At 38.6% G+C, this 25,996-nt stretch overlaps 2 protein-coding genes across 4 annotated transcripts; both read left to right on the forward strand.

The window, feature by feature from the left end:
- The first annotated feature begins 15,865 nt into the window (after nucleotides 1-15,865).
- Nucleotides 15,866-18,075, forward strand: LOC134079549 (T-cell immunoglobulin and mucin domain-containing protein 4-like). Of its 2 annotated transcripts, none has more exons than XM_062535640.1 (7): nucleotides 15,866-15,951; nucleotides 16,125-16,472; nucleotides 16,610-16,672; nucleotides 16,879-16,937; nucleotides 17,263-17,365; nucleotides 17,482-17,518; nucleotides 17,682-18,075. In XM_062535640.1, exons 1-7 carry the CDS (start codon nucleotides 15,894-15,896, stop codon nucleotides 17,809-17,811), a joined length of 798 nt encoding a protein of 265 aa, XP_062391624.1. In that variant the 5' UTR covers nucleotides 15,866-15,893; the 3' UTR covers nucleotides 17,812-18,075. The 2 variants fall into 2 exon arrangements, with proteins under 2 accessions (XP_062391624.1, XP_062391625.1); XM_062535641.1 differs by having other exon boundaries at nucleotides 17,634-17,817.
- Nucleotides 18,076-19,436: 1,361 nt separating this feature from the next.
- timd4 (T cell immunoglobulin and mucin domain containing 4) lies at nucleotides 19,437-25,769 on the forward strand. 2 transcript variants are annotated; one of them, XM_062535642.1, is made up of 7 exons: nucleotides 19,437-19,538; nucleotides 20,085-20,423; nucleotides 20,553-20,618; nucleotides 21,145-21,221; nucleotides 24,650-24,761; nucleotides 25,012-25,045; nucleotides 25,172-25,769. In XM_062535642.1, the coding sequence occupies exons 1-7, from the start codon at nucleotides 19,478-19,480 to the stop codon at nucleotides 25,254-25,256; spliced, it is 774 nt and encodes a 257-aa protein (XP_062391626.1). In that variant the 5' UTR covers nucleotides 19,437-19,477; the 3' UTR covers nucleotides 25,257-25,769. The 2 variants fall into 2 exon arrangements, with proteins under 2 accessions (XP_062391626.1, XP_062391627.1); XM_062535643.1 differs by lacking the exon at nucleotides 19,437-19,538 and having other exon boundaries at nucleotides 20,316-20,423; nucleotides 20,536-20,618.
- The last annotated feature ends 227 nt before the right edge of the window (nucleotides 25,770-25,996 follow it).

Raw genomic sequence — 25,996 nt, forward strand, 5'->3', positions numbered from 1 at the left:
TATTATTTATAGAAAAATGGATGCGTACAGTGCTTGAAGTGGGAAAAAATAAGTGCAGGAACTCTAATTTCCGACATTTGACATTTGTACGGTGAAAAAGTCTTTAGGAGGTGTTGGTCGAAAAACTTTTTTAATTTAATATTTTTTTCAAGCACTAACCTATAGGCCTAATTGACTTTTTTCTCATTCACAAATGGAATATGAAAACCATTAAAACAACACGAACCAGAGTGTGATAGCCACCTGTAGGCCTAACAATATACTGGGCTAAGGGCCCTAGAACCAGAAACCTTTGGGCTGAAGGCCCAGAAGAAGAAAACTGTGAAATAGGCTGTAGGTACTTGTTACATTGATTTAATTAACAATAACTGGCCAAGAACAGAGATTAGGTCAAAAGTCAGAACAAGTGGGTAAGTGTGACTTTTAAGTGTTCTTTCTATTACTATTGTGGGTCCTGAAATGGCATTTCAAGCATCTGCCAAGGCTATATGACAAACAGGGATCTGAATACAACTGCTGATATGAAAAATAAATTATTTTGAAGTGGGGATATGGAGAGATATGAAACAATGCAGAAATTTGATGTTATTTCCAAAAAGGATTTCTCGTGATTACTGCTAATTACACAGAGCATTGGAATCAGTAGGATCTCCTGTTTATTTTGATATGTAGTTTGCCATAGGGCAGTAACGAAATCGTCAGATATTTCACAGAGAAGAATGGGTATGACGCAGAACTACATGTGCCATTCATTTTTGTAGGTAACTGTAGCCTACTTTTCAACGCCAATTATCTCGCGAACCGTTCATCATAGAAACTAGCGGCTAGTGCCATTGGAAAGGTCAGGTTATGCAGTTTCATGTGATATGCCTGTTATTTCGGTGCGATCTTCTAGCGCAGCAATATGACCGAGAAGAATGGGTGCGGCCGCGGCCGCATGGTGCGTCTTGAAGAGGGCAGAGAGGGTTTGCCAGCGGCCCGATGGTGATCTTCTCGCGGCCCGGTAGATTGAGAAACACTGTGATAGGGCACTGTTGTGGCTCGTGGGTAATGTAGTCTTTCATGAGTCTTGTGATATTGTCTATTCTCGGGCCACTGTGACTGTCACTGCGTCGGATCAGTTTCAGTAAGTACCGGAACGCAGAAAAAAGTGGCGGAACTCAAAAGACGAAAATACAGAAGTTCCGGAACTGCGTTCCGCTGCGTTCCGGCCCACTTCAAGCACTGGATGCGTATCAATCAACTACCAAAAAGCTCACAAACTGCATGGTAGTGTGGAATGTATTGTTTATTTTACCAGTGCTTTAATCCTTTATACAACATCTCTACCGTACAGACATTTGTATGTCTCACAAGGAGACTACAGGCAATCCTGTAGGTAACAAACAAATTCAATTGTTTGAATGGGTTGAAATTCAATTAGGGAGTGCATAAATATAGCTAGACATTAGACAGGCAAGCTAATATGAAACCATGTTCTGTGCGCGTGATGACCATCAGCTGATTCAAATGTTCACAATTGGAGACTCCTTTTTTTCTGTGCCACTATTGTTCTTTTATCTTTTTTTAAAGAAATGAACACAGTTATGTCACCACAAGGTAAGTCTATTACTGTTTTGTTGTTGTTGTTGTTTTCTTTTAATTACATTACCATAGGATTATGCAATGTCTATACACACTATCCTTTTGAGTTTTTTTTATTTTCTATTAAGAAAATGAGTAAAATCAGATAGCTTCACTGATATTCCCTGCATTTTTGTGTTTCCTGTGCTTTAAATCTCTTTACCACATTTGTGTAGTCAGAACACCTTGCAGAGTGAAAGCTGAATCGGTATTGGGCTGTGCTTAGTGATAAAGCATTGCTGTTGACTTTCCAAAAATAATTCCAATTCATATAGTAATGTAAAAGTGGAGTGAAGTCAGCATAAACAACTTGTCATTTGCTGATCTCCCTCTGCTCTCTTGTTGCTGTGTCCCTCTCTGCTTCCCGTACTCCTGTGTTGTTCCTGTTCCGTGCCTGTGTTCTCTTACTCCTGCCGTAGATGACAGTTCAGCTGTTCCTGTCACCTGTGTCCCTCATATGTCAAGGTCCTCATATTTAAAGTTCATCAACACAGTCAACCACACTTATAAATACTGCCAAGTCAAACACTCATTGTTGGATTATCTTTTGGAATTCTCTGACCAAATTCATGCCATTCATTGGTCTTGGTCTGTCTCCCAGTCATTGACCTTGCCATTGGATTCTCAACTTTTGAACTTCTTCTGACTGTGTTAACCTTGCCAGTCCTTCGTTGTGCCAATGCTAAATGTTTTTTGCCTGCCTTGGGCTTTTTAGCTCTCCCTGCTGTGAGGACTTCCCTATCATTTGAACCTCTGTGTACGGACTTGTTTTTGGACTATTGAGTTTTGGCTTGGAAATCCATATCACTGATGACCAATTTCTTTACCATTACAAAGGTACAAATACAGTTTGTCTGCAGAGACCCTATAGCATAGATTTGTAATGATTTTCTGAGCCTAGTTAATGGCATAAAAATTACTTTACTGAGGTAGCAAACCTGCCTTCAAAGGCTATGCTTTACGCTATTCAGTAAATGGATATTCTGGTGTTGCTCAAAACTGCACTGATTGACGCCGTCTTGGTCCCAAACGAACATTTACTCTTGTTATCATCTGAAAATAGATCTTAGGTTGATGTTAAACTGGACTTTTCCTTTAAACCTCAGACCTCTTCAGATGTTCTTTTCAGTGGAACTGCAGTATGCTTGGTCATGACCAGTAGCCTACACTCCAATTACTCCAAAGAAGGAAAAGAACACGAAGGCCACGGCCTGTCAGTGTGTTAGGGAGAGTCTAACTAATGCGTGAGGGGGTGTCAATAAATGAACATTGATGAATTTGTCAGATTATAATTACACCAACAAATAAGCGAGCACGCTTCACACAGGGTGTCAGTTCAGAGGAAGGGCCACGCAAGCAGGGCGAGAATGACAACCAGCTGGAAGCTACAATTATGGGATAATGCAACGTGGTCATGGTCACTACCTTGTCAGGGAGCTGAATCACACTCATACTGAATCACTGAAGAATCGATAGCAGCAATAGTGGGGGAAGGTACACTACATCTCGCCGTGCTAGTTAAGTCTGGGATCATTTCATGTCTGTATTTGTTGGTGAGTGAAACATACATTTTCTTTAAAATCCAATTATACTGCAGTCAAATTATGATTCACGACATGTTCTTTATTTTCATTTGTTTTTCGGACTGTCAAAATGTCTCATTGGAAACTCAAACGTGCATCATACAAAAACATGCATCACACAAGTCGCCGACGGGTAGGGTGAAAATGGTAGTGATAAGCCAGATAGACGCACAAAACCATCAATACGGCTCCTCACAGAAAGCAATATCTTTTACTGTGGACAGAGATATGGAATTGGTTGGCCTTGTTTCATATCTCCTTCCGTCACGTGGCGTCATATGATATCACACCCGTGCAGCTGAAATCACTCGGTCAGGTATAAAAGTCTGATTGCCTGGTGAAGTCTTGACTTGACTGGTGGTCAAGTCCTGCTAATGGCTCCACGAGCAACAGTGTCATAAATCAGAGGACAACAAGAGCAGACAGGAACAGACTGGCCACTCTGTGCTGCCGCAGTCTGGCTCCTCATTAAAAACCCATTAATGCATCCCGAAAGTCTACACAAAAAGGTGTTGTGGCCGACGCACTGCTGTGTTTGCATGACGGCAAGGGTCAGCATCAATCTTTCCACTGACCTTGGTCAGCTGATTACAACCGAGAGGGGTCAAGTTGACACAGGAAATATCAAAGAAGACGTACCAACCGTGTGCAAGGTTGATTGTTAGAGGTGGAGTATAGGAGCCAGTCCAATCTGCAGCCTTGTAGAGACTCCTGGCAAAGATTGGATTCTCAAATGATCATTTTCTGTTGAAGTCTGATATTTTCAAGAGAAATAGTGTGAAGAAACCCAAAGCGTAAACTAAAATAAAACAGAATAGAGTATAACAATGTGATTTTGAGAGCTGTGCCAAAGTGGTCTTTTGTGGTCTTTTACTTCTTGATGTGAATGTGGCGTGCATATTCATCATAAAATACCAAGATGTCATGCAACTGAGATAGAACATTACCATATACATGGAACTCTAAAACACACAGCAGTAGTGTCAAGATGACAAATTGCATGGAAGGAATAAGCATATTCTAATCAAAAAATTATTCTACAAAATATACCTCTGTTGAGGAAAAGTTTAAAGACAGTATAATAATGTTGGGCTACAACGGGCTGCATGATCATAGAACAGAGATTCTCCTTTTTCCTGAAGGAGAGCTTTAGTTTCTGAGAATAAGACCTACAGTATATGTTTTTTTTTTTTCGTACACACTATGCTATTGCATGCTATGCATAAAATGTAACGAAAATAAAATACAAAACACTGATGTAGAAAATGGTCCATATGTGTTTGTGTTATGATGTAAAAAAGTAAAAAAAATAAAAATAGGAATAAGCTTTGCATCGTGATGATTATAGTCTTTAGAATGTGCTTTACAGTATGATAGATCCCTGAGTGTGCAAAGTTTTTTGAAAATATGGACACATGACAGACTTCTTCTCCTGCTTATTGCTGTGCGTTTCAATGGCTGTGTTTGATTAACTTAATTCTTAAATGAAAGGCTAGACTGGTGGATACAAAATTAATCAACCCGGAAATTCAACTGATGTAGTGGTCAGTTGTGGTCAGGTAGAGGCGGCCACCACAGCCTAACCCCAACAGTCAGTGAGACGTTTGTAAAACTTTACAATGATACCATGAAGGCCTACTAAATTGCTTGGGTGACTGTAGCAACATAACAAGGTAGCCAGATACCATGATCAACCTTGTTAGCTTGCTATAATCATTATGACATACTGTATATCGGCTGACACCAGGGGTTCTTGTAGAATCTGTGAAATACTCAATAGAATAATAATGAATAATGTGGATAGACTGGTCTACTGTAAAGCAAAGGCACATTTTTGAAAAGTAAGATTCAAAATAAAAGCAAAAGTGCAAAAGATATTACATTAAGACCTTACACTAATACTGATCATGTACAGTAAACAAAATCACCATACTAAGCTCAATCTTTTAAGATTGTTAGTATGGGGATGCTGCGCTTTGTTTCTACTGCACAAGAGGTGTGATCAATGGGCATCGTTCAAATGACTCTGCACGCTTGGATAGTCCTTTAACCAATCAGACCAACGATCCGGTGCGTCTTTTGGATAAGCTAGGTTCTGATTGGAGCCAAAGGTTCCGGCAGGGAACAGCAGGTTTCCAGCTGGGCGAAATCCAAATTCGCTGGAAGTTCAGGCAGGGTTCACACAGCCTAGCGCCCTAGACTAGGTTAGTAAGTTTTGCTCCTTTGCTCACCTAAACGCCACCTTCTGTCCCTGTCCAAATCATCATGCTCCGCCCTTCCTTCCCTCTCTCTTTAGGCTGCTCTGAATGCATTAGAAAAGCATTGGCCACTATGTATGGTCTTATTTTTCCTTACCAATGCACAGATTTATATTCATGATTACAGTTATGGCTGTAATTTGTTCAACCCTCAATGGCATCAGATAGAATGGCATACAAAAATGGGGAAAATATTAGACATTATTGATTAAAAGAAAATATGTTATCAACCCATGTGTGATTTCACCCGCCACATCTCACATTTGGTCCCCCCAATGTTGAGCCTTGATGTGCGCGTGTGTATGCATGAATGTAGGAAGGCTATAGGGAGAATAATACAGGACTATATTTTTTGTATTAGCACCAAAAGATTGAATGACCTTTTTCAATTAAGGAGTTGCTGTTGTTGTTATGCAAATTGCTGGTTTGAAATCAGCATGTAAGTGCATGGATAGCGTCGTGATGAATGCTGAATAAGTAATATAGCCAGAAAGAGAGGTTTTTTTTATTTTTTTTTTTAAATGAGAATTCATTCTGGCAATGAATGGATGCTGAAGCATCAGCATGAATATGGAACAGACTGTCCTTTTTTTGTGACAGGCAATCGAGAGAGCATAAGTAGTACAGACAAAGTAGCATCTGCACACTTTATGAACCATCTTGACTCATAATGACTGAGTCATATTATATCAATATAGTACAATATTACCATATCTACAGCATGAATATCACCTTCAGAAGACCAGACGTTTAAGCTTTATTTCCCTTTAGAACACTTCTTAAAAATTAAACTTTTATTCATGAGTCGTGAAGTGAGAAACAGCCTATATGAGCACAGAGATCTATTCACCATGCAGTTGTCTTACTACTGATATTTTTGTCAGTGTACATGAGTCTGTAAATACGCCAGGGCATCCTTCAGACTATTACTGACTTGTAGAGATTGAGCATTGTATCAGATGGTGTTACAGTTTGAATCAAAATTTGCTATCACTTTGTTGTGATATAACTGTGCAGAGGAGTGATCTGATTATTAATTGGAGGAAAGATTACGTGATGTTTGTTTGATCTGGATGTCAAATGTAATACATTTCTTTAATAATGCACAGACTGATATGATCAAATAAGCATGTTATTGAATTAGTTGATGGACATTTTACTTATAGTTTCAGGCACATATCTCCTGCTTAAAGTACTTTCAATGCGTGTCTTGAAATAAATAGCATTTTCAATTAGATTTGTGTTAGAATTGAAAGAGTGGGTGTATAATCTTTAGATGTCTTGAGTCAGAAGATCATTTATTTGGGAGCGTTGGGAGCGTTAAACGTGAAGTGTTTTGAATCTGAAGTTAATCTACTTGGCACCAACAGCTCAATTAAGATGCATGTGGATGTGCCCTTGCCTTGCTCAACTCATTTGGGTGTTTGCCGTTCTGAAACAAAAGCTGAGTCAGCACTCACCGCTGCCAACTTGGCCCTCAGTCATCCACCCACCCCAGCTCATCCTCCAGTAATGAAATTCACTGTCATTAAAGCAGTGAATCTCTAATCTCCACTTACTGGACCTAGCCTTGTTCTCCACCTCTTTATTTTCTCTCCATCTTCTACTATTTTCCATGGTGTTCTCTTCTTTTCTCTCCACGGAAAGCCCCAAAGATATCTCTTCTAAATATCTAAAGATCATGGCACCAAACCATGACTCATTGTCCTTTTCCTTCTTTGAGTTTGTCTGACATAGCACACCTCAGCTGAATCGTTGGAACGATTGAACTGAATTATCGACTCTGATATTTGAATGGATAAAAAAGAAAACTTGGTCTTGGTCTTCAGTTGTACTGTTCAGAATGTCCCTTTACTAACTCAGTAGTGCGGTACGGCAATTTTGTTGAGGTGTCCAAATTCTCAGATGCACAGGTCACTATTATGCACTATTCCCTTCGAAATGTCCATGCACTGCAAATTATACTGTACACTACAATTTCTCCATATACTGTAAGGTGAACTGACAAAAGAGCCATCTAAATGATGACTGAAACCTTTGTAATAAACTGTCTGAAAATGTTCAGTGATTTTATTTCCATGACTATGTCAGTGCCATGTTGTTGCCATGATACCGACCTAGAATGTTCTGGGACAGTAGCATTATACATCTGTTGCTGCAACATCTGATTCTCTAAATGACAAATAGATGGATTTCTGTGAGGTAATGAAAGAGTGACTAACGGGGCATCTGAGGTATAGATCATGTGAGTGTTTGCTCCACGGTACTCCAATTCTGCTACAGCACCAGTTCTTTTATATATATATAAATAAGACACTGTGGCAACTTGTTGTTGTGGAGAGTCTATTTTAGGGAGCTCCTGTGATGATTGAGATTTTTTTTCCCTAGAAGGTTTCAGGATTGATGGTGTTGCCCTCGGCAGAGACGGGCGACTTGTGACTACTCAGCATGACTTATGTGTCTTAACAGTGAGCACTTCCCGTGATTCATGTAACGGCGCCATGGATTGGTGTGTGAGCAACATGCACTGCCTCCACTTAGTATTTCCTCTTAAATATACAGAAACACATTCACTGCTATTTGTTATGACACCAAGAGATACAGTGATTCACACTGTGGATTATCTGTACTGTCTGGTGAATGTCTATAATAGTTTGTAGGGTGGGAAACGTCACAGTGGCATGGAAAATGACTGAGATAAACGGTCATAAGTAAATGATGAAAACAAATCCTACTTTATTAAATTACATACTATATGGGAGTTAACTTAATGGGAAATGTGTCATATAATGGGAAATGTGTCATATACTATGTTGATATGAAAGTGTTTAGTAATATACTGTATATTCAATTATTAGTAATTATTATAATGCATATTATTGAATTATAAATTATGCTATATGCAACAAACTTTTTATGGATAGAGAAAAGTATAAGAAGGCAATGCAATGCAAAAAAAAAAAACATCACTCCCTCTTACCACATAGAGAGGATAAAATGTCCTCCTTACTCACCAGTGGAGATGACTCATGTAAGAGCCACCTTGTAAATAATATAGATCTCCACATTGTCACCCATTGACACACACCCCATGCACATAAAACACACACACACACACACGGACACACACACACACACACACACACACACACACACACACACACACACACACACACACACACACACACACACACACACACACACACACACAGTCAGAGTGTCATGAAATACTTTCACACCTAAACTTAGCGATGAACTTGACTGGCACTAAAGTGACCTGTTGCATTTTATGACATCATCTATTCTACTGAGTCCAAACTAGGCAGTCAGTCTGAAAATGGGTACATCCAAACATCCCTGTTCGATTCCACAGAAAAAATTGACCAACAATTTTAAAGGTCCCATGTTATATTTTTTAACAAGTCAAAATAGACCTATAGTATGGGTTGCACAAGACATCTCCCTGAAACTGTTTGCACAAAATTCCACTCAGATTAGAGATTACACATTATCAGCAACTTCATTCTCACCAGTTTCAGTCCCTTTAGGAATAGTCTGTTTCTGGGGCCAGTTGCTCTTAATGCAAATTGACCCTTGTTGGCCACGCCCCACTCTGGAACTAATTCCATGATTACAATAGAGTCAATAGAGCTCAACAGTCCCGCCCTTCCTTCGAGAGAGCGTAGTTTCCGGAAGTAAGTTTCCCATTCATTTCACCGATTGACGTCTAGAAAGATCTGTATATAAAGAGTATATGACAGCCATGGTATCCATCTTTATTCCCAGAGAGCAATGAGACAACAGGCATGGGGAAATTGGAATAAACATTTCCAAGGCAACGGCAATCTCTACCAATCAAAGGCTCTGCTTTACTAGCTTTTATACGTTAAGATTTGGGGCAATGTAGTAGTTTTCTGTTAAATTGTGAATAAAATTTTTTTTTCTCAAAACAAGGTCGATGTACCATTAACTTCTGCTATCTATATGAACATGTACATTAGCTTAGTCCTGTCATAGCATAGTCACGCATGATTTTGATGGCTTATACTCCAGTTGTCAATGGAGAAATTGTATTTAGATTCTTACTTTCGGAATCGGCTGAATGCGGGACTGTTGAGCTCAATAAATAAACAATAAAGTCATTCAATCAATCACATAATAACAATAACTATAAAATACAGTTACACGAGTAGTCACACGACCAAGTATGGTGAGACAAAATAAAACGTGGTGCATTTCTAAGCAGGTAAGAGGGATAACTATATTGTGTGGTGCAGTAATATCCTCACAATTGCACTTTCAGTTTCACGTTGAAGTGAGGATATTACTACGCCGAGTCTAATATAGTTATCCCTCTTACCTGCTTAGAAATGCACCACGTTTTATTTTGTCTCACCATACTTGGTCGTGACTACTAGTGTAGTAGTGTAGTGTAGGCCTAGTCCATGGGAAAACATGGAAGTGTTTGGTCGCTTCTAACTTCATCTCTGTTTGGATCCTAATGAATGAACTGGGCTAGCTAAGTGCTATCAAAGTTGCTCCGCGCACCAGAGCCAGTGAGTGCACACATTGAAACATGAGAGGTATGTATCAACTCGTCTAAGTTAAGGGAATAACATTGTTTAATATGAAAAAACGGTGAAGTGTTCCTTTAAAAGACTAAGTGCATGTTAAACAGATTTGCCTTAAGACATCTCTTAAAAGATCCAAAACCACCGCAGGAATGGAGAGCCTATTGGGCAACCCATTCCACCAGCATGAATCTGACCTAGCATGGCTGGTCGACACAAATGACTCAATGAACTAACCCACAAAATCTTTGCAGTGTTTTTGAGTGTTTGTAGAAGCATCAGAGACTCAAATGGAAGTGCAAAAACACAGAAAAGGTGTGTTTTGCATAATATGCCCCCTTTAAATAAATAACTGTTTTGACCAAATGTTAAAAACAATCTATGTTGCCCTGATAGTAGCATGATAAACAATTAACTCTGTCTCTATCTCAGTCGTACTGTTGTAATAACACTCTGTACCCCAGTGCAATACAAGGCAAGTCAATGGAAGAGTACCATCCCGAATGTAATGGAGAGTTCAAACTAAATTGAATGCTAACTCGAATGCAACAGGATTCTTCAGATCGCCCCTTTAATGGTGATCTATAGGCCTACTAAAGTATCCAAAATATATTTCTATAAATAGAATAATCTAAAAAAAACAAAACAGCTAACACTTTATTCCACAAACACACACTCTGATAGTTGTGAATCTAACATTGTACATGTTTATGTTACTCAACAGACAGCTGATGCTAAGCACTAACGCAATATTGTAATGTGATCAATATAGAAGTTGTGCAATTAAGTTAAGTTATATTTATTTGTCGTAAAGGAAATGTGTCCTCTGCATTTTACACATCCATGGAGTATACACACATACATACAGACACACACACACACACACACACACACACACACACACACACACACACACACACACACACACACACACACACACACACACACTTGGAGCATTGAGCTCACTAGTGCACACACACTAGGAATACACAGTGCAGTGGGTATTGAACTGGCGTCTGGGGAACAATTGGGGGTTTGGTGCCTTGCTCAAGTGGATGTGGATGTGGGAGAGCACTGTTCACCCACCCTTCGGTCTCAAATCAAATTCCCTAACCACTGATTATTTTTTTTCCCTTCATACTGGTCACATATTGTTACTTACATTTCTGTAATAGCAAATCTGTATCTAAATAGGCTTAAAACAGTTGCGATGCCCCTTATCAGCAACTGTTATGTGACCTTGAGTTTCTGTATTTGTATTCACCACGTTGTGTGTCCCTGTGAGAGAAGACTATGTGTGACCTCAATTAAATCAATAAGGAGATCATCAACTGTTCCTCAGACCCAGCCCTCAGCATGTTTACCCACACTATTCTAAGGCCTTTAATCCTTGTGCCTGGCATTATGGCTTGGGGCGGTGTGACAAAAAGGAACAAACACATATTTTTGTGCTCACATCAAACGCTGCACTCTTGTGATTTTAACTGAGTTAGGTGGCAGCCCTCGGGGTACAGAGGAGCCACCATGTGCTTTAATCTCTCTAATGCACAGTGGGAGTGAGGGGTGGGTTCCATGAATAACTGGCTCTCAGCGAAAAATGGCCACTTAGAGCAAATGGCCTTCATTAGAGCTTATGAGCTGTCTAAAGCGCTCTGTTTTTGGCAGTCAAGCTGCCTGCTGACAAAGTGACTTTAGTGACTTCAGGTGGAAAGGCAGAGGGGAATTTCTCTGATATACGTCTTGAATATGCGCCCGGCTGGTCCCATCTGGAATGAGATGACACATAGAAAATTAAAACATGACTACTGATATTCGTTTAAGTCTTAACACTAAATTGTGCTAGGCTGGTCTCAAGAGACACAATGGTATATGCACTCGGTTTGTGTCTCAAGAGACACAAACCATAACTCTGATGTTAAAAAAGATATCCTTTTCATCTGATGCTAAACACTCCCTGAATGGGAAGATCCAACTGTGTTACAACGGATCAGAAATGTTCATAAATATGTACACATTTGCTAGTTTTATATTACCATACATAGACAAGTTACACAGATAAATCCCATTTCAATTGCATCTGCACATATTTGTTTTATTGTACCTTTATGCATACTTCACACTATATAGTATATACTGTAATCAATTACATTGCTCATATTGGATCATGGTACTGCAGGATGAGTAGTCTTCTCATGTCAGTGTAAGACAGAGATATACTTACTCTCTCTCTCTTTCTGTCTCTCTCTCTTTCTCTGACACACACACACACACACACACACACACACACACACACACACACACACACACACATTACACGTTTGTTTTCATAACATTTGTGAAATGTATATTTCTCATATTTTGTAAAGAGAATATTCACATTTGACAATAACAACCATTAGGCTACATTCAGCTTTGTTGTGTTCATTGTGGCTCAAAGGGGGAAGACTCACAGTGCCCTCCTGTGGAACAGAACCATCATGGTTATCACACATCTGCACCATGGACCAAAGCCTCCCCAAACCAGAACTCTGCTGTGGAGTTTTACAGACCGCATATTCAGGGGGTTCCAGTGCCACACACTGTTTTCATGACCCAATTGAGACTCCTCCAGCCTTATTTCTCAGGATGTTAACCTGGTTGCTTTTTTTGGAAGCTATGAAAACAAACATGAAAATATCAAGACTATTCTTGGGATTTGTGTACTATTCACATCATGGCGTGTTCTCTTGGGGCAGTCAGTGTACTCTGTATAATGGGTTCTTCAGAGTGCAGATGTACAAGCCAGATGAGTCTGACTAGTATTCTGACTATAAGATAGCCTATATGTTGGTACAACACTGATGTTAATACCAGACACTCTTTGGTTTGTGATTGGTCCCTCTCAGTAAAAGCTTTGTGCATGCAGAACAAGTGGCTCTCTTTAGGCCAAAGATATGTGTCAATCACAGAGTGGAACTGAAAAAAGTTGACTCACACAGTGTTGTGCTTACACTGCAGTAAAACAGTCTGTGAACTGTTTGGCAACAGGAAACTCAAACAGTGCAACAGGAAACTCAAAACAACCTCTCTCAAGGTTAGGAAGGAATGGAAGCTCTGCGCTTTGACTCTGATTGTCCAGCAATTGAGGACTTGTTGACAGACCGCATAGAAATCAGATTTTTAAGAAATTAGAGCCATTGAATGTTTTTTTTTATATATATATAATTCCTTTCTATTGTGCAATGTACCTGCTGCACATATTGTGTGTAAATATAAGCCCCAAAAAAGCATGGTTATAAATTTAACCTCAGTTCTCTGAAGACAAACACAAGCCACCACCATTAAGATATTTCCCATGTTCTAATGAATGTGTTTCTTTCCCAAATAAACACATCTATGTAGGCTAATGAGGCAAAGCAAAGGTGACATCATATGTTATCTACAATTTGGTGGGTGCTATGCCGCAACAGGCTACAGCTCTCGTTTCATGAACGGGCCCTAGTGCCCACGGGGACCCAGGTTTGAGTCCGACCTGCGGCAATTTCCTGATCCCACCCCATCTCTCTCACAATTCTGTATATTGAGCACATGATTAGTAAAACGAGTGCATATTCTTGATATAAAAACAGTCTTGCGACGACATCTCCTATGGGTGTCATTGCAATATTTTCTATGTATCAATAAAACGTTCACTCCTTTTACTAAATCGTGTGATTGTTTTACAAATTTTGTGTATTGTGCGCTTGTTAACTACATGTGCTGGTTTTACTAAATTGTGCTCTCATGCGAATAAGTAAATACATGTATATGCTGATTTTACTATATTGTGCACTCATATAATAAACATTGAAACGAGAGTAAAAGAAAAGTGCAATTTAGCAAATGACCCACAATTTAGTAAAATTAAGAATTTACTAAATTGAGCACACAATCTTGGAATATGAGAGCACAATTTAGTAAAATGAGTACACTCTAGTAAAATGTTTTAGTACCTCTGGTGTTCCGCATTGGAACATTAAAGGATAACTCTTGCTAAAATGCATCCTAGTCAACCCGCGCCAAACTTTAGTTTAAAAAGCATAATTATGTCAGAGGCACCACTTTTAAGCTTCCGTGTTGTTCGTTTTTGGGTCAAGTGGCGTTTTGAATGGGAATGGTAGAGGCACTAGTATTTTAATACATGATCGCATCAAATTCACTATTTTTAAAACACTAAGAAGGCCTTACACAACATGAAACTTTGATCAAAGTATCATCAGTGCCATGAACTCAAGCATTGAGAACTTTGTTTACTAAAAGAAAGGGTTTGAACAACTCACTTGGTTTTTCTGCTCACTGCCATCTTGCTTTACCACCAATTGATACATATAATTATATTTAAATTTAAATTTAATTTCACTTCTAGTGCCAAAACATTACACATGTCTCTGGTATTGGTTTACTTCAGGTGAGGTATGGGGGAAGAAAGAGAGACATAGAGTGTGTTAGTAATAGTATTACTATAAATCATGATGATTAGTAATAATAAGTAGGTAATAATATTATATAGAGACAGAAAGTTGAGAGAGAGGGTGGGCAGAGAGAGAGTTGAGAGAGAGGGGGAGCAGAGGGAGTTAAATGACAGAGAGAGGAGGTAAGAAGGAGTGTTGAGAGAGACAGAGGAAGAGGAGAAGAGGAGGTGTGACATGAAAAGTCAATAATAATAATAAAAAATAATAGCAACATAACTAAGGCATGGTGGAGGGTAGTCAGCACCAGTGCAGGTGTGGTCAGTGGCCACCATGGGACGCATGACTGGGGCACCAGTCACTCGAGCACTCAGCAGAGGTGGCCCTTTCCAATAAGGCCCTGAGGTGGTTGAGGTTCCACACCGCACACCTAACTATGGGAATCACTAAAGAGGTATGTTTTGGGAGGGTGTCTGCTAATCGAATTGAGGGAGGGAGATTATTCCATAATCCTAATGAAATGAGGGTTACAGACATATCAGAATATTGAAGCAGAACGTCCTGCAAATCCGAAATGTTATACTATCATATGACAATCCACTTAATCACAACTTCAGACCATGGGTGACCAAATCTATCAGGAGCTGCTCATTGCAGGCTACAAACAACAAGCTCATTACATCCAAATGATATAGGTGAGCAAAGTTTTTCCCAGACTTTAACTCCACTGAAAGGCCTCTATCATCTGTGATAGAGCAGTATAGTTCACTCATCTTCCTTGACTTATAGCCTAAGCTCCTCAACAGTCGGCCATAATACACAGTTAATATTAATCGTGGCAACAATAAAACATGTGGTACACTAAGGTCTGCTTTGCAATGTAGTTTGAATGTATTAATTTCTCAGCGGCTTTGTAAAAGCATCAGCTTATGTAACCTAAATATAATGGGATGTGTATGTTTTAAAATGTAATCTACAAAGATATTTTAGCCATCTTGGATAAAAGTCTACTGCACATGTGTACAGTAGATTCTAGAAGGGAATGTTGTTTTCAAGTTATTAAGACTAGGCCTGCATCTTAATTCTTTTTTTTCTCTGTGAACAACACAACAAAGGCAAACTAGGAATATTAAATAAAGTGTAATTTCTTGAAGGAAGTGTATTTTCTCCAGTTTAAATGACCTCCATGCTGAAGTTAACTGACATGTCTCAGGTGGTTGCTGATTAAGATCTTATCAATTCTATTCTAATACTACTCAATAAAATGCCAAGAAAGTATTTCAGAAACATAAACTTGAAAATAGGGAAATACTCCACCTGCAGGGAAAGGAGAAACATGATCTCATGTGAAAGGAAGTCATGTGTCTGGGAAGTTTATTTGTGGCTTTGCTAACTCACAAGAAGAAGACATGCACTCTTCAAAGTCTCAACATGCCTGCTGCCTGCCGCTACGTCTGCTTATTGTCCATTGTCTTTCCCCTGCTCATATGTAAGTACTTGTTGATCCTACATTCATTATTTTAAACATACTGTACAGTATGTAAAGGTAGTTTATGCAGCCTATTTCATTCAAAATATATTACACAACATGAACATGATCATCAAGAAAAACCAAAGGTTATTTGACTAGAGATTGAGTTTTGTTTTCTCTTTAATTTACAGGTTTCGTGGGTTTAAGTACTGGCACTACAGTATATGGCACTGTAGGAGAGAATGTCACCCTTCCATGTTACTACAATTCACATTATCATGGCCTAATAAGTATATGCTGGGGAACAGGCGATATACCGAATATGGGATGTAATAACAATATTTTGACAACTGATGGGCATAGAGTAATTTCTAGAGTATCTGACAGATACCAATTAATGGGCAATGTAACAACAGGGAATGTTTCTCTGACTATCAATGATCCAATGCAAATAGATTCTGGGAAATATTTCTGCCGCATACACATTCCTGGATGGTTCAATGATGAAAAGTATTTGATCCGCCTTCTCATCACCAAAAGTAAGAACTTTAAAATGTAGGCCTACATGAACACCAATCAATGTTTCCATGAGAATATTAGTAGAGATAATACAACAACAGATGTAAAAATGTATCCAGTGCTGTTTTAGACAATTAATGAAATATCTTCTCTTCAGCACCTAATCCGTCATTTCAAAGCGTCACATCAGAACTCTCCATCACCGAATCTCACACCAAAGGTAAATGACCTTACTCCACTGATGACCAACTGCCCTCTGAGATTGTTCTTTACTGAAAATACTGCAAATAACTTGCCATCTTGAGGAGCAACAGAGTGATTAAAGAATGTAGATTCTAAAGAATGTGTGTCACATTGTGGAGAGGATGGCATTTTTTCAAAGTTATTTTCAGTTCTTAATTTCAAGTCTATCTTTCTTCCTGTAAGTTCACCAGTACACCACCCCAATTGGACCCACTGGCACAACACCACAGCACAGTGAAATTGTGAGTAAATCAATAAATACAGTATAAACTAGAAAAGCACTCCAAGAGCACATACTGTACCTCCGCCAAGTGAAAACATAACCACCTCCTGGATCCAGACGGTGATCCGTAGCACTCCCAAAATGAAGTAATTTCTTCCTTGGGTCATTTCAGACCTTCAATCCATTAACTTTTTGAGTTATTAATGTTCTTGCTAACAAACAGACAAACAGACAAACAAACAGATAAATGAAAACATAACCTCCTTGGCGGAGGTAATAAACAAATGAATAAAGGCGATAACTGAAATGATTCATATACTTTTTGCTTTTCATTATATTTGTAGGAAGGACAAGGGGTTTCTCATCACCCAGGAGTGCTGGTGGCTGCTGTCGTGTTGATTGTTGTGGTGGTGGTGGTGGTGACTATGGTGGCTGTATATCTGATGAGTGAGTTTATGATAAATCTGCATTGTTTTACTGTTCGGAACACACACTAATGTTAAATGACTTTCTGAGGAATTTACAGAATTGTACGAAATTAACTGAAAATACAACTTTTATAGGAAATCGATGGAAAAAAATGGATTCAAATGTTCCGATGTAAGTTTGTTTTTATTAATTAGACTATTAATATACATGCTCCAAATGCAAATTTCTTTGTGTGACTTGTAAAAACAAAGCTTCCTTATTTGTACTGACATTGTGCCAATTACAGTGACCCTTAGAAGAGCTAATAAAAGCTCATTCCGCTTTTTCTGGGCAGAAACCAGGCCTCTGACCCCTCAGTAATCTACAGCAACACTGGAAGCAGTCTGGGACTCTTCTCCAGGGAAATGGCAATAGAGAATGTCTATCAACTGGATGACTCGGATGTCTATGAGCCATGCCTCTAAGACAAGTTGGCAACATAATCAATGAAGATGTGTTTTAAATATGTCAATCATTTATTCACACTTTAGACGTTTTGTCGTAATGTAGGGCCATTTAACTTTAGTGTGGGATTCTGTAATGGAGGGTTCTGATGTCATGTTTTGAAATGACGGATTAGGTGCTGAAGAGAAGATATCTCATTAATTGTCTAAAACAGCAAATTGTATCTGTTGTATCATCTCTACTGAATGTATGCTACATTATGAAAGCCACATGATACGATTCAAATATCAGATTGTGTTATCATGTCTTTTGTGGGTTCCACCTCTGTGTTACAGTTTTTCCAGATTGCTTTAATGCTGCTGTCAACTCTGACATCACATTTTCAGTTGCTCCTCAACAAAACAATTCCAGACTGAATTTCCTGACCTCAAATGTTGTCAGTGGGGCTACTGTAGCTCGGCTGGCATCCAGGCAAACATTTTGTGTGCAAAAGGCTCTAACATTTACAAAACATTTAAAATATTCACAAAAAAACCTAATAATTCCTTCAAACGACACAACTTTTGGTCATATCACATTCAATCAATCATTTCACAATGGCATGAATTGTATATTTCCTCCAAAGACCTACTGTACCTGTCATTGAGTATAGCGTCTTGTCCATTTTCATTGACATAGACCTAAGCACCTGGAATAGTCAGCTCAGCTTTTGTATGGCCTCTTAAATTAAATAACAGATATTAGGCTACTTTTTCATCATTAGGCTACTCTATTGCAGTATACAGGTGATACATTGCAACAAAGAGGTGATATCCTAAGGAGTGATTGCTGAAAAATAGCTCAGCAAAGGAGTTTCACACACATTAATTAGAGATATAATTATGCAAGCAATATCTGTGCAGTGAACAGATCTTCGCCATTTGTTCCGCTCCGTTACTCCATCAGAGTTATCTTAATTTAAATGTTCTGAAAAAGGGTGTTTAACACATGCAAGAGATGACCACTGCTCTGCCAAACGGTGAAGATGAAGATCAGGTGGGTCGCAATTTCATGAAATGCGTCTTAATTGGGAAAAAAAAAACTGTAATACTGTATGGATAATAATAATAATAATAATAATAATAATAATAATACATAGGTTTTATATAGCGCTTTTCAGGGTACCCAAAGACGCTTAAATGATGAAAATGCAAAGGCCTGAAGAAATCCACCATGAAGGAAATATTGACAAACATGTCATGCTCCATTTTTAGTTTATTTTCATTTCAATGTAATTCATTCTTTTCACAGTAAAATAAACCTAGGTTGTCCTTATGTAACAGTGAAAGCAAAGTTAAAGCAGACTGTTAATGTTTCAAGTGTGGCATAGTTTTTTTTAAAAAAAAAAACAACTTTTGAGTCCTCATGACTTGAAAGAATTATATCCAGCCCATAGCATCAAACTGATAAGATTACTAAATGGTCAAACCTCTGACCTCAGTGCAATCAGATTACATAGAGACATGTTCACAGAATCAGACAGGGTGCGCAGAGTGGTCAATATGTGCCTGTCCAACTTGGAGATGTCACCAGCAGCAGCCATGAGAACACAGGAGTCTATTGATATGCCTGCCTCTGTGTCCTCGGGCAGCATCCAGTAGTACTACTGCTCACGGAGCTTGCCACAAAACACACTTTACCCATGCAATGGCTACTCCCTCAAGCTCAGCTCTGATGCGGTGGATCATTCTTCTTTTAACTCTCTCAGGCAAGTAAAACAGAGCACATGTCAGACATGTACCAATCTTGCCATACAGTTTGAAATGTTAAAAAATCTGCAATGGTACTGTATTTGTGCTGATGCTAAAATCAACTTTTACCTTTTTATTCTGGGGTCTCTGCTGATTTTTTTTTTTTTTTTACAAAAAATGCAATTGAATTATATTACATGCTTTTATTCCAACACAATTTTGCACAGCACCAGAGCAGTTTACAATCAAATGTTTGCATACTTTGATAAGATATTTTATAATGTTGATGCATAATGCTATAGAACTAAAACTAAAAACTGAGACTATTTTACACAGAGCGTAATATGTATAAACAAGTATTAATATAGATTACAATGATTCTGAAACAATAAATCAATTTGTGTGCATTGCTGGTAAATAAGTGAGTGAATAGCGAGTGGCAGTTACAGTATACCTGACACTTCCGATGATGATGCTGACAGTGACCAAAACACTCAAAACAATGAAATCATTGATCACAAGGTAGGAAAAACTTCATAATCTCAATGCTCTCTCATAAACAGGGGCCAAGTCATCAAACCAGCCATTTAAAGTGACAGAGGGGAGCTCTGTGGTCCTTGCCTGCCATTACTCAGTGAGACGTCATGGTCTAAGCCATGTATGTTGGGGCCGGGACTGTGGGACCTTCTGGTGTAATGACATTCTTGTGCAAGCAGATGACAACGGAGTTATTTCAAAAATATCTGACAGATACCGACTCATTGGAGACGTTCTCTCAGGCCAAATGGATCTTGGAATTCAGAAAATACAGCAAATAGACAGTGGGTCCTATTGCTGCAGGGTGGATATAGACGGGCTTTTCAATGACAAAAAAGTGTCCTATACACTGAATGTTTTGAAAGGTAAGTTTACATAAGCAAATTAATTCCTGACCTCCGTGTTTTTAAGCGTTGTTTACTGGAAGATTATTGCTCAAAGTAAATATGTTTTATCTTATGCTACATTTTCTTGAAGTACTTGTTTCAATTTAGCTCCAACTACAATGGCACCATTAACAACACCTGCACACAGCACTGAGCCTCCTCTGGCCCCAACAGGTGAGCTAGTGATCTTCTTTGTTGTATTAAATTGTACCTGTGGGTTAACAGCAACAGATGAACAGGTAATTGTCAGATCATTACCGTGCCACCGTTAATGCAATATCTTGTAGTTCCAATATAAGTTACAAATAGTGTAAAACAAGTAAATAGATCAAATGTAACTCCAGTGATATGCTATCAGAGAAGCTGGTTCAGAGTTGATTGTAAAAAATCGTATACTCTCGAGCATTAGCTCTTGAAAGTCTTTATTTCTAAGGCCACACCAACTCCAGAGAGAGAGAGACTTTGGTTAAATGGTATATAAAGCATTGATTGTGTGGAACTTGGCATGTGTAGGTATGGGCCAGACCTGTTCTCTTGCAAAGACGACTGGCATCCTTGCAGAGATTCAAAAGCCACTCTCAAGCAGGAGGACTCACAAGCCTTCCGAAGCCTTGCTTGTGAAGCCACAAGTATGAAAGTTGTTACATGGAATACAACATAATTATAATAATGTTTTACATGTAAATCACACTCTTAACAGAACACTGGAGGAGTGCCATGTCATCTCATCTTGATATTTTAAGGAAGAATTTAAGTCAAGTTCAATCTGAAACACTGGTGAGTCACCAACATTTTCTATGCAATGTGAAATTATCAATGCTCTAGCAATGAATTCAACCTAAACCTCAAGATGTGTTGAAATACAAGCGGGGCCGTACCTCATATTTTCATAACAATTAAGCTTAATATGTCAAAGACCTCTATTTGGGCATTAACACCAACAAAAAGTGGATCTAATCAGATTTAGAAATGGAAGTGCTTCACTATAGGGCACCTTGGGCCATTGAGGCCAAATTAATATGGGGAAGTGGTGGAGCAGAGGTAATGTCCCCTCTTAAGAAATGGTCAACCTGGGTTAATAGATGAACATTGCAAGTCTCGGTCGCTTTAGATAAGAGTGTCTGCTAACTACATGTGCTCTCTTAACTAAAATGTCCAGCTTTGAGGATTGTCATTGTACACAATGTCATATGGAAACCAAATAATAAAATCAACTGTCTGTTTTAAAAGTAAGGGGAAGATCCCTAGAGATAGGCTGGGTCTGCTAACTTCTATAAGTAAGGGATTATGTATGGAACGCTGGTCATTATCGGGAAAATAAGTACTTGTTTCGCCCTGAAGGTACAGTACTTATTTTTCAACAACAAACAAACAACAAATCTAGTTTCCAAGCCAACAGCCACATGTAACCCTCAAACTTTAAAAGAGAATAAAGAGAAGAAAAAATATAATAAAAAGGCAGAATAAAAGGGAACTAAAAAAAGGTAATGTCACAGGTTTAGAAAGGCCATCTTAAAGCCTATCCTACAGACAATTGCACTCAGTGATGCACTCACTACACTCATTGATGCACTTATTCTGGTTGTTGTTTATTGTTGTTAGAATTGCTCTTAAACGCTTAAAAGTGCTTTTACCAAGTTAAGTTGCTTTGGTTAAAAAGCATCAGCATCATCATGAGATGTAATGTCATGCAATGTGAGGAGGTGGGTTTTTAAAAAGGTCAATACTGCCCACAGACCTAAGCTCCATGGGTAGTACATTCCAAAGTTTGGGGGCTGCAACAGCTAACGCCCTACCACCACAGGTCTTAAGGCAGGTGCGGGTGCCAAGGGTCCCTATTTGAATTACCTCAATTTATAAATCTGAATAGAATCCCTTTTTTGTTGTGAAAAATCAGATGCATTTTATCACATAGACTGAATAAATCAGTGGACAAACTTTCAACGGGGTCTGACCGGTTGAACAGGTCAGCACTTTCAAATATCTTGGCCTCACCATTGACAATAAGCTTAACTTCAATGAACATGTCACCATCACACAGAAACGGGCACAACAGAGACTGTATGTCATACACAAATTAAGATCACTGTCTGTTGCCCCCCACCTCCTTCTGCTACTCTACAAAAGCATCATCCAACTGCTTTTACTCTACTGTTCCCCCTGTTTCTTCACTATACTAAATGTCACCAGCAAGAACAAACTCATTAAAATCTCATACTTAGCATCCAAAATAATACAGCTTCCCACCCCCAGCCCCACTGATGCAAATGACACAGCCACCACATGCCTTGCCCGCACCATGGCAAGCAGCCCTGACCATCCCCTGAACCGTTTTTTCTCCCAACTCCCATCTGGCCGCATATACAGAGCCCTGGACTGGAAAAAAAGCGCATTTAAGAAACTTTTTTTTCCTTCAGCCATCACTGCACGTAACAAACTCCGGTGACAATAATCCATCCCCTCTATCCTTTTGTGCTTCGCTTATGTTGTCTGCACTGTCCACTTTTGCTTGCATTGTGTTGAGGGGGAGGGAAACTAGAAGGGAGGGGGTGTATGGTGGGTGTCACATTAAATGTTTATATTATATGTTATATGTTATGTGTGATGTATGATATGTTATATGAATGAGACTGTGATGTGAACATCAAATGCTGCTGTCTTTTTTATGGAATGTTTTGAATTGTGAAGAAGAATATCCTCATAGGACAATAAAGACTATCTATCTACAGCGCCCTCCATAATTATTGGCACCCCTGGTAAAGATGTGTTCTTTAGCTTCTAATAAATTCATTTTTTTTTCAAAATAATATAGGACCACAATGAAAAAAAGCGTAAAATCCAACCTTTAATTCAAGTGCATTTATTCAGAAGGAAAAATATCCCACATTAAGAAATAATTATTTTACATCAAATCATGTGTGCCACAATTATTGGCACCCCTGATGTTAATACTATTTACAACCCCCTTTTGCTAATAAAACAGCACCTAATCTTCTCTCATAATGTTTCACAAGATTAGAGAAAACAGAAAGAGGGATCTTCGACCAATCCTCTTTGCACAAAATCTCCAAATCATCCAGCGACCTGGGTCCTCTTCTCTGCACTTTCCTCTTCAGCTCACCCCACAGGTTTTCAATGGGGTTGAGGTCTGGGAACTGAGCTTTCATGCCAGCAGCGCTCTTGAAGCGTCGGGGAGTGAGGTTTACTAACGTTACACAGCATAGCTAACCAGCTAGCACCCGTTACACATGCATGCCTCCCAAACAACTTGTTGGCATGTAGATAGCGCCTGATGGTTGTTTTGGAGACTTTGTGACCCCAAGATGCAACCATTTGATGCAATTCTGTAACAGTGAGCTTTGGAGATTTTTTAATTCACTTACCATCCTCCTCACTGTGCGTGGTGGCAAAAAAAGCTTGTGTCCTCTTCCAGGCTTGTTTACCACTGCTCCAGCTGTTTTAAACGATTCCTCTGACCGTAGATATGGGCAGGTGTAGGCGAGTGGCTATTTTCTTGTAGCCATTGCCTGACTTGTGAAGGTCGACACACATCTGCCTTACTTAAATGGTGTGTTCCTTTGTCTTTCCCATGTTGAAGAGAAATAGCCTTTATGTCACATCATATTTATACCCCAGGGAAACAGGACGTTAAGAATTACTAATTAAATGTTCATCTAATGAAATGTTCATGTACATACTCTGATCAACTTTGTAAACTACTGTAGAAATGACAGAACTACTTTAATTATATCTATTTCCTGAATTGTGAGGGGTGACAATAATTGTGGAACAGGTAATTTTATGAAGAATAATTATTTCTTAGTCAGGGATTTCTTTTCTCCCATTACAATTCACTTCAGTTGAAGGTTACATTTTTCTACAATTTTCAATGTGAGAGTATGCTTCTACAATAAAAACTGAATTTATTTTAAGGCTTTTAACACATCTTAGGGGTGCCAATAATTATGGAGGGCGCTGTATCTATCTATCCATCTATCTATCTTCTTGCTACGAAGTTGGACATGTGGGGGGCTATGGGAATTGTCTTGCTTTTAGAGCCAGTCTGGGATAGAATGGAGGTTGCTTCTTTTCTGCCAAGTTTTAAACTGCCTTACTAACATGCATTTCAATTTGTAAAACTCTGCTGAACAAATCAAAGTGTAGATTAAACTGTCTTAACTGTATTCATTCTCTATCATTTCCAGTTTGAAGACTCATTTCCAAGCATCACACTGCAGATCAATATACCAGTGCTCTCCCTGTCCCTAAGTCTTTTGCTACTCCTCGTGGGTGCTCTGCTACTGCTGGGTTTCAAACGTACACTCACTCTTTTACCTACCACAATGATCAACATTGTAGAGACAGAGATAACAATAATCATTCAGGACAGCCTTTGAAAGCCATTACTTTGTTGTTGTGTCTGTCTTTTTATTTCTTTGTCTTTTACAAAGAGGCAACATACAAGAATATATTGATGGTAGACTGCATTTTCACGATTAAATGCAATTTTAATCACACAAATACATTTTTGGTGTATTAGTCTTACTCCAGTTTTCTGCTCTTGTAGGTGGACTTCACAAAAAAGCTCTACAGGGAGGATGGTAAGCAGTAATGTGACAAAACATGCTACATTTCAATGAAAAGTTATATATACTGTATATATATATATTTAAATTGTAAATTGAAGTGGATTGACACTTAATTTAATTCTTGATTTCTTTCTGCAGCTTGTCATCAAAAGAGCCACCTCATATCATCTATGAAATCAGGACCAGGAGACCAATTACAGAGAATATCTACACTATTGACTAGGGCATCAAACCATGTAGTCTGTGGCTGTATTGTATTAATTGCTGTAGTCCTTGCACACACATTTTGAATACTTTACACATCTCCATATGTAGGTGCATATTATTGATGCATATTATGAAATGTAATGTTACAAAACATTACATGCACATACAGTAGTAACAATAAAAAGAAGTGGATTGACTACAATCCAGCATTAGCCACAGTTTATCTTAAAATACTTCATTGTCATTAAAAAAAAAAAAATAGCCCAGTAACCGGTGTCATTCGATTCCAGCTATTATTAGTATATCAATTTGGCATGCAAATATTCTCCCGTTTAGAGACTAGTTCAGGTTGATCACGTCCACGAAGACAGATTCCCATTGGTTAACGTCTTGTGATCTCCTTCAGAGAAACGAGGTTATAGTCATAACCCCATGTCATGTTTTGGTCTTGCTTTTGTTGATTGTACACCACTTTAGTCAACTGTTGTTTTAAAAAAGCTTATAAATAAACTGACATTGACATGCAGTATATTATTGTATAGTTTGTTCTATTTAGCATATTAGTTATAGTGCCCTAGGTTAATACATCAACCTGTTAATATCCATCTTACAGTGGCTGCCATTTTCCTTAGACTTCCAACAAATACAGTATGCAGTGATTTCAGATTTCACTGGTTGTACATTATACTGTATATAAATAGGTAGACAATGTATTTATCCTCAGGAGAAATATGATGTACTGTAGTATGTTCAGGT

Source organism: Sardina pilchardus, chromosome 5 (assembly GCF_963854185.1).
Source record: "Sardina pilchardus chromosome 5, fSarPil1.1, whole genome shotgun sequence".
Lineage (NCBI taxonomy): Eukaryota > Metazoa > Chordata > Actinopteri > Clupeiformes > Clupeidae > Sardina > Sardina pilchardus.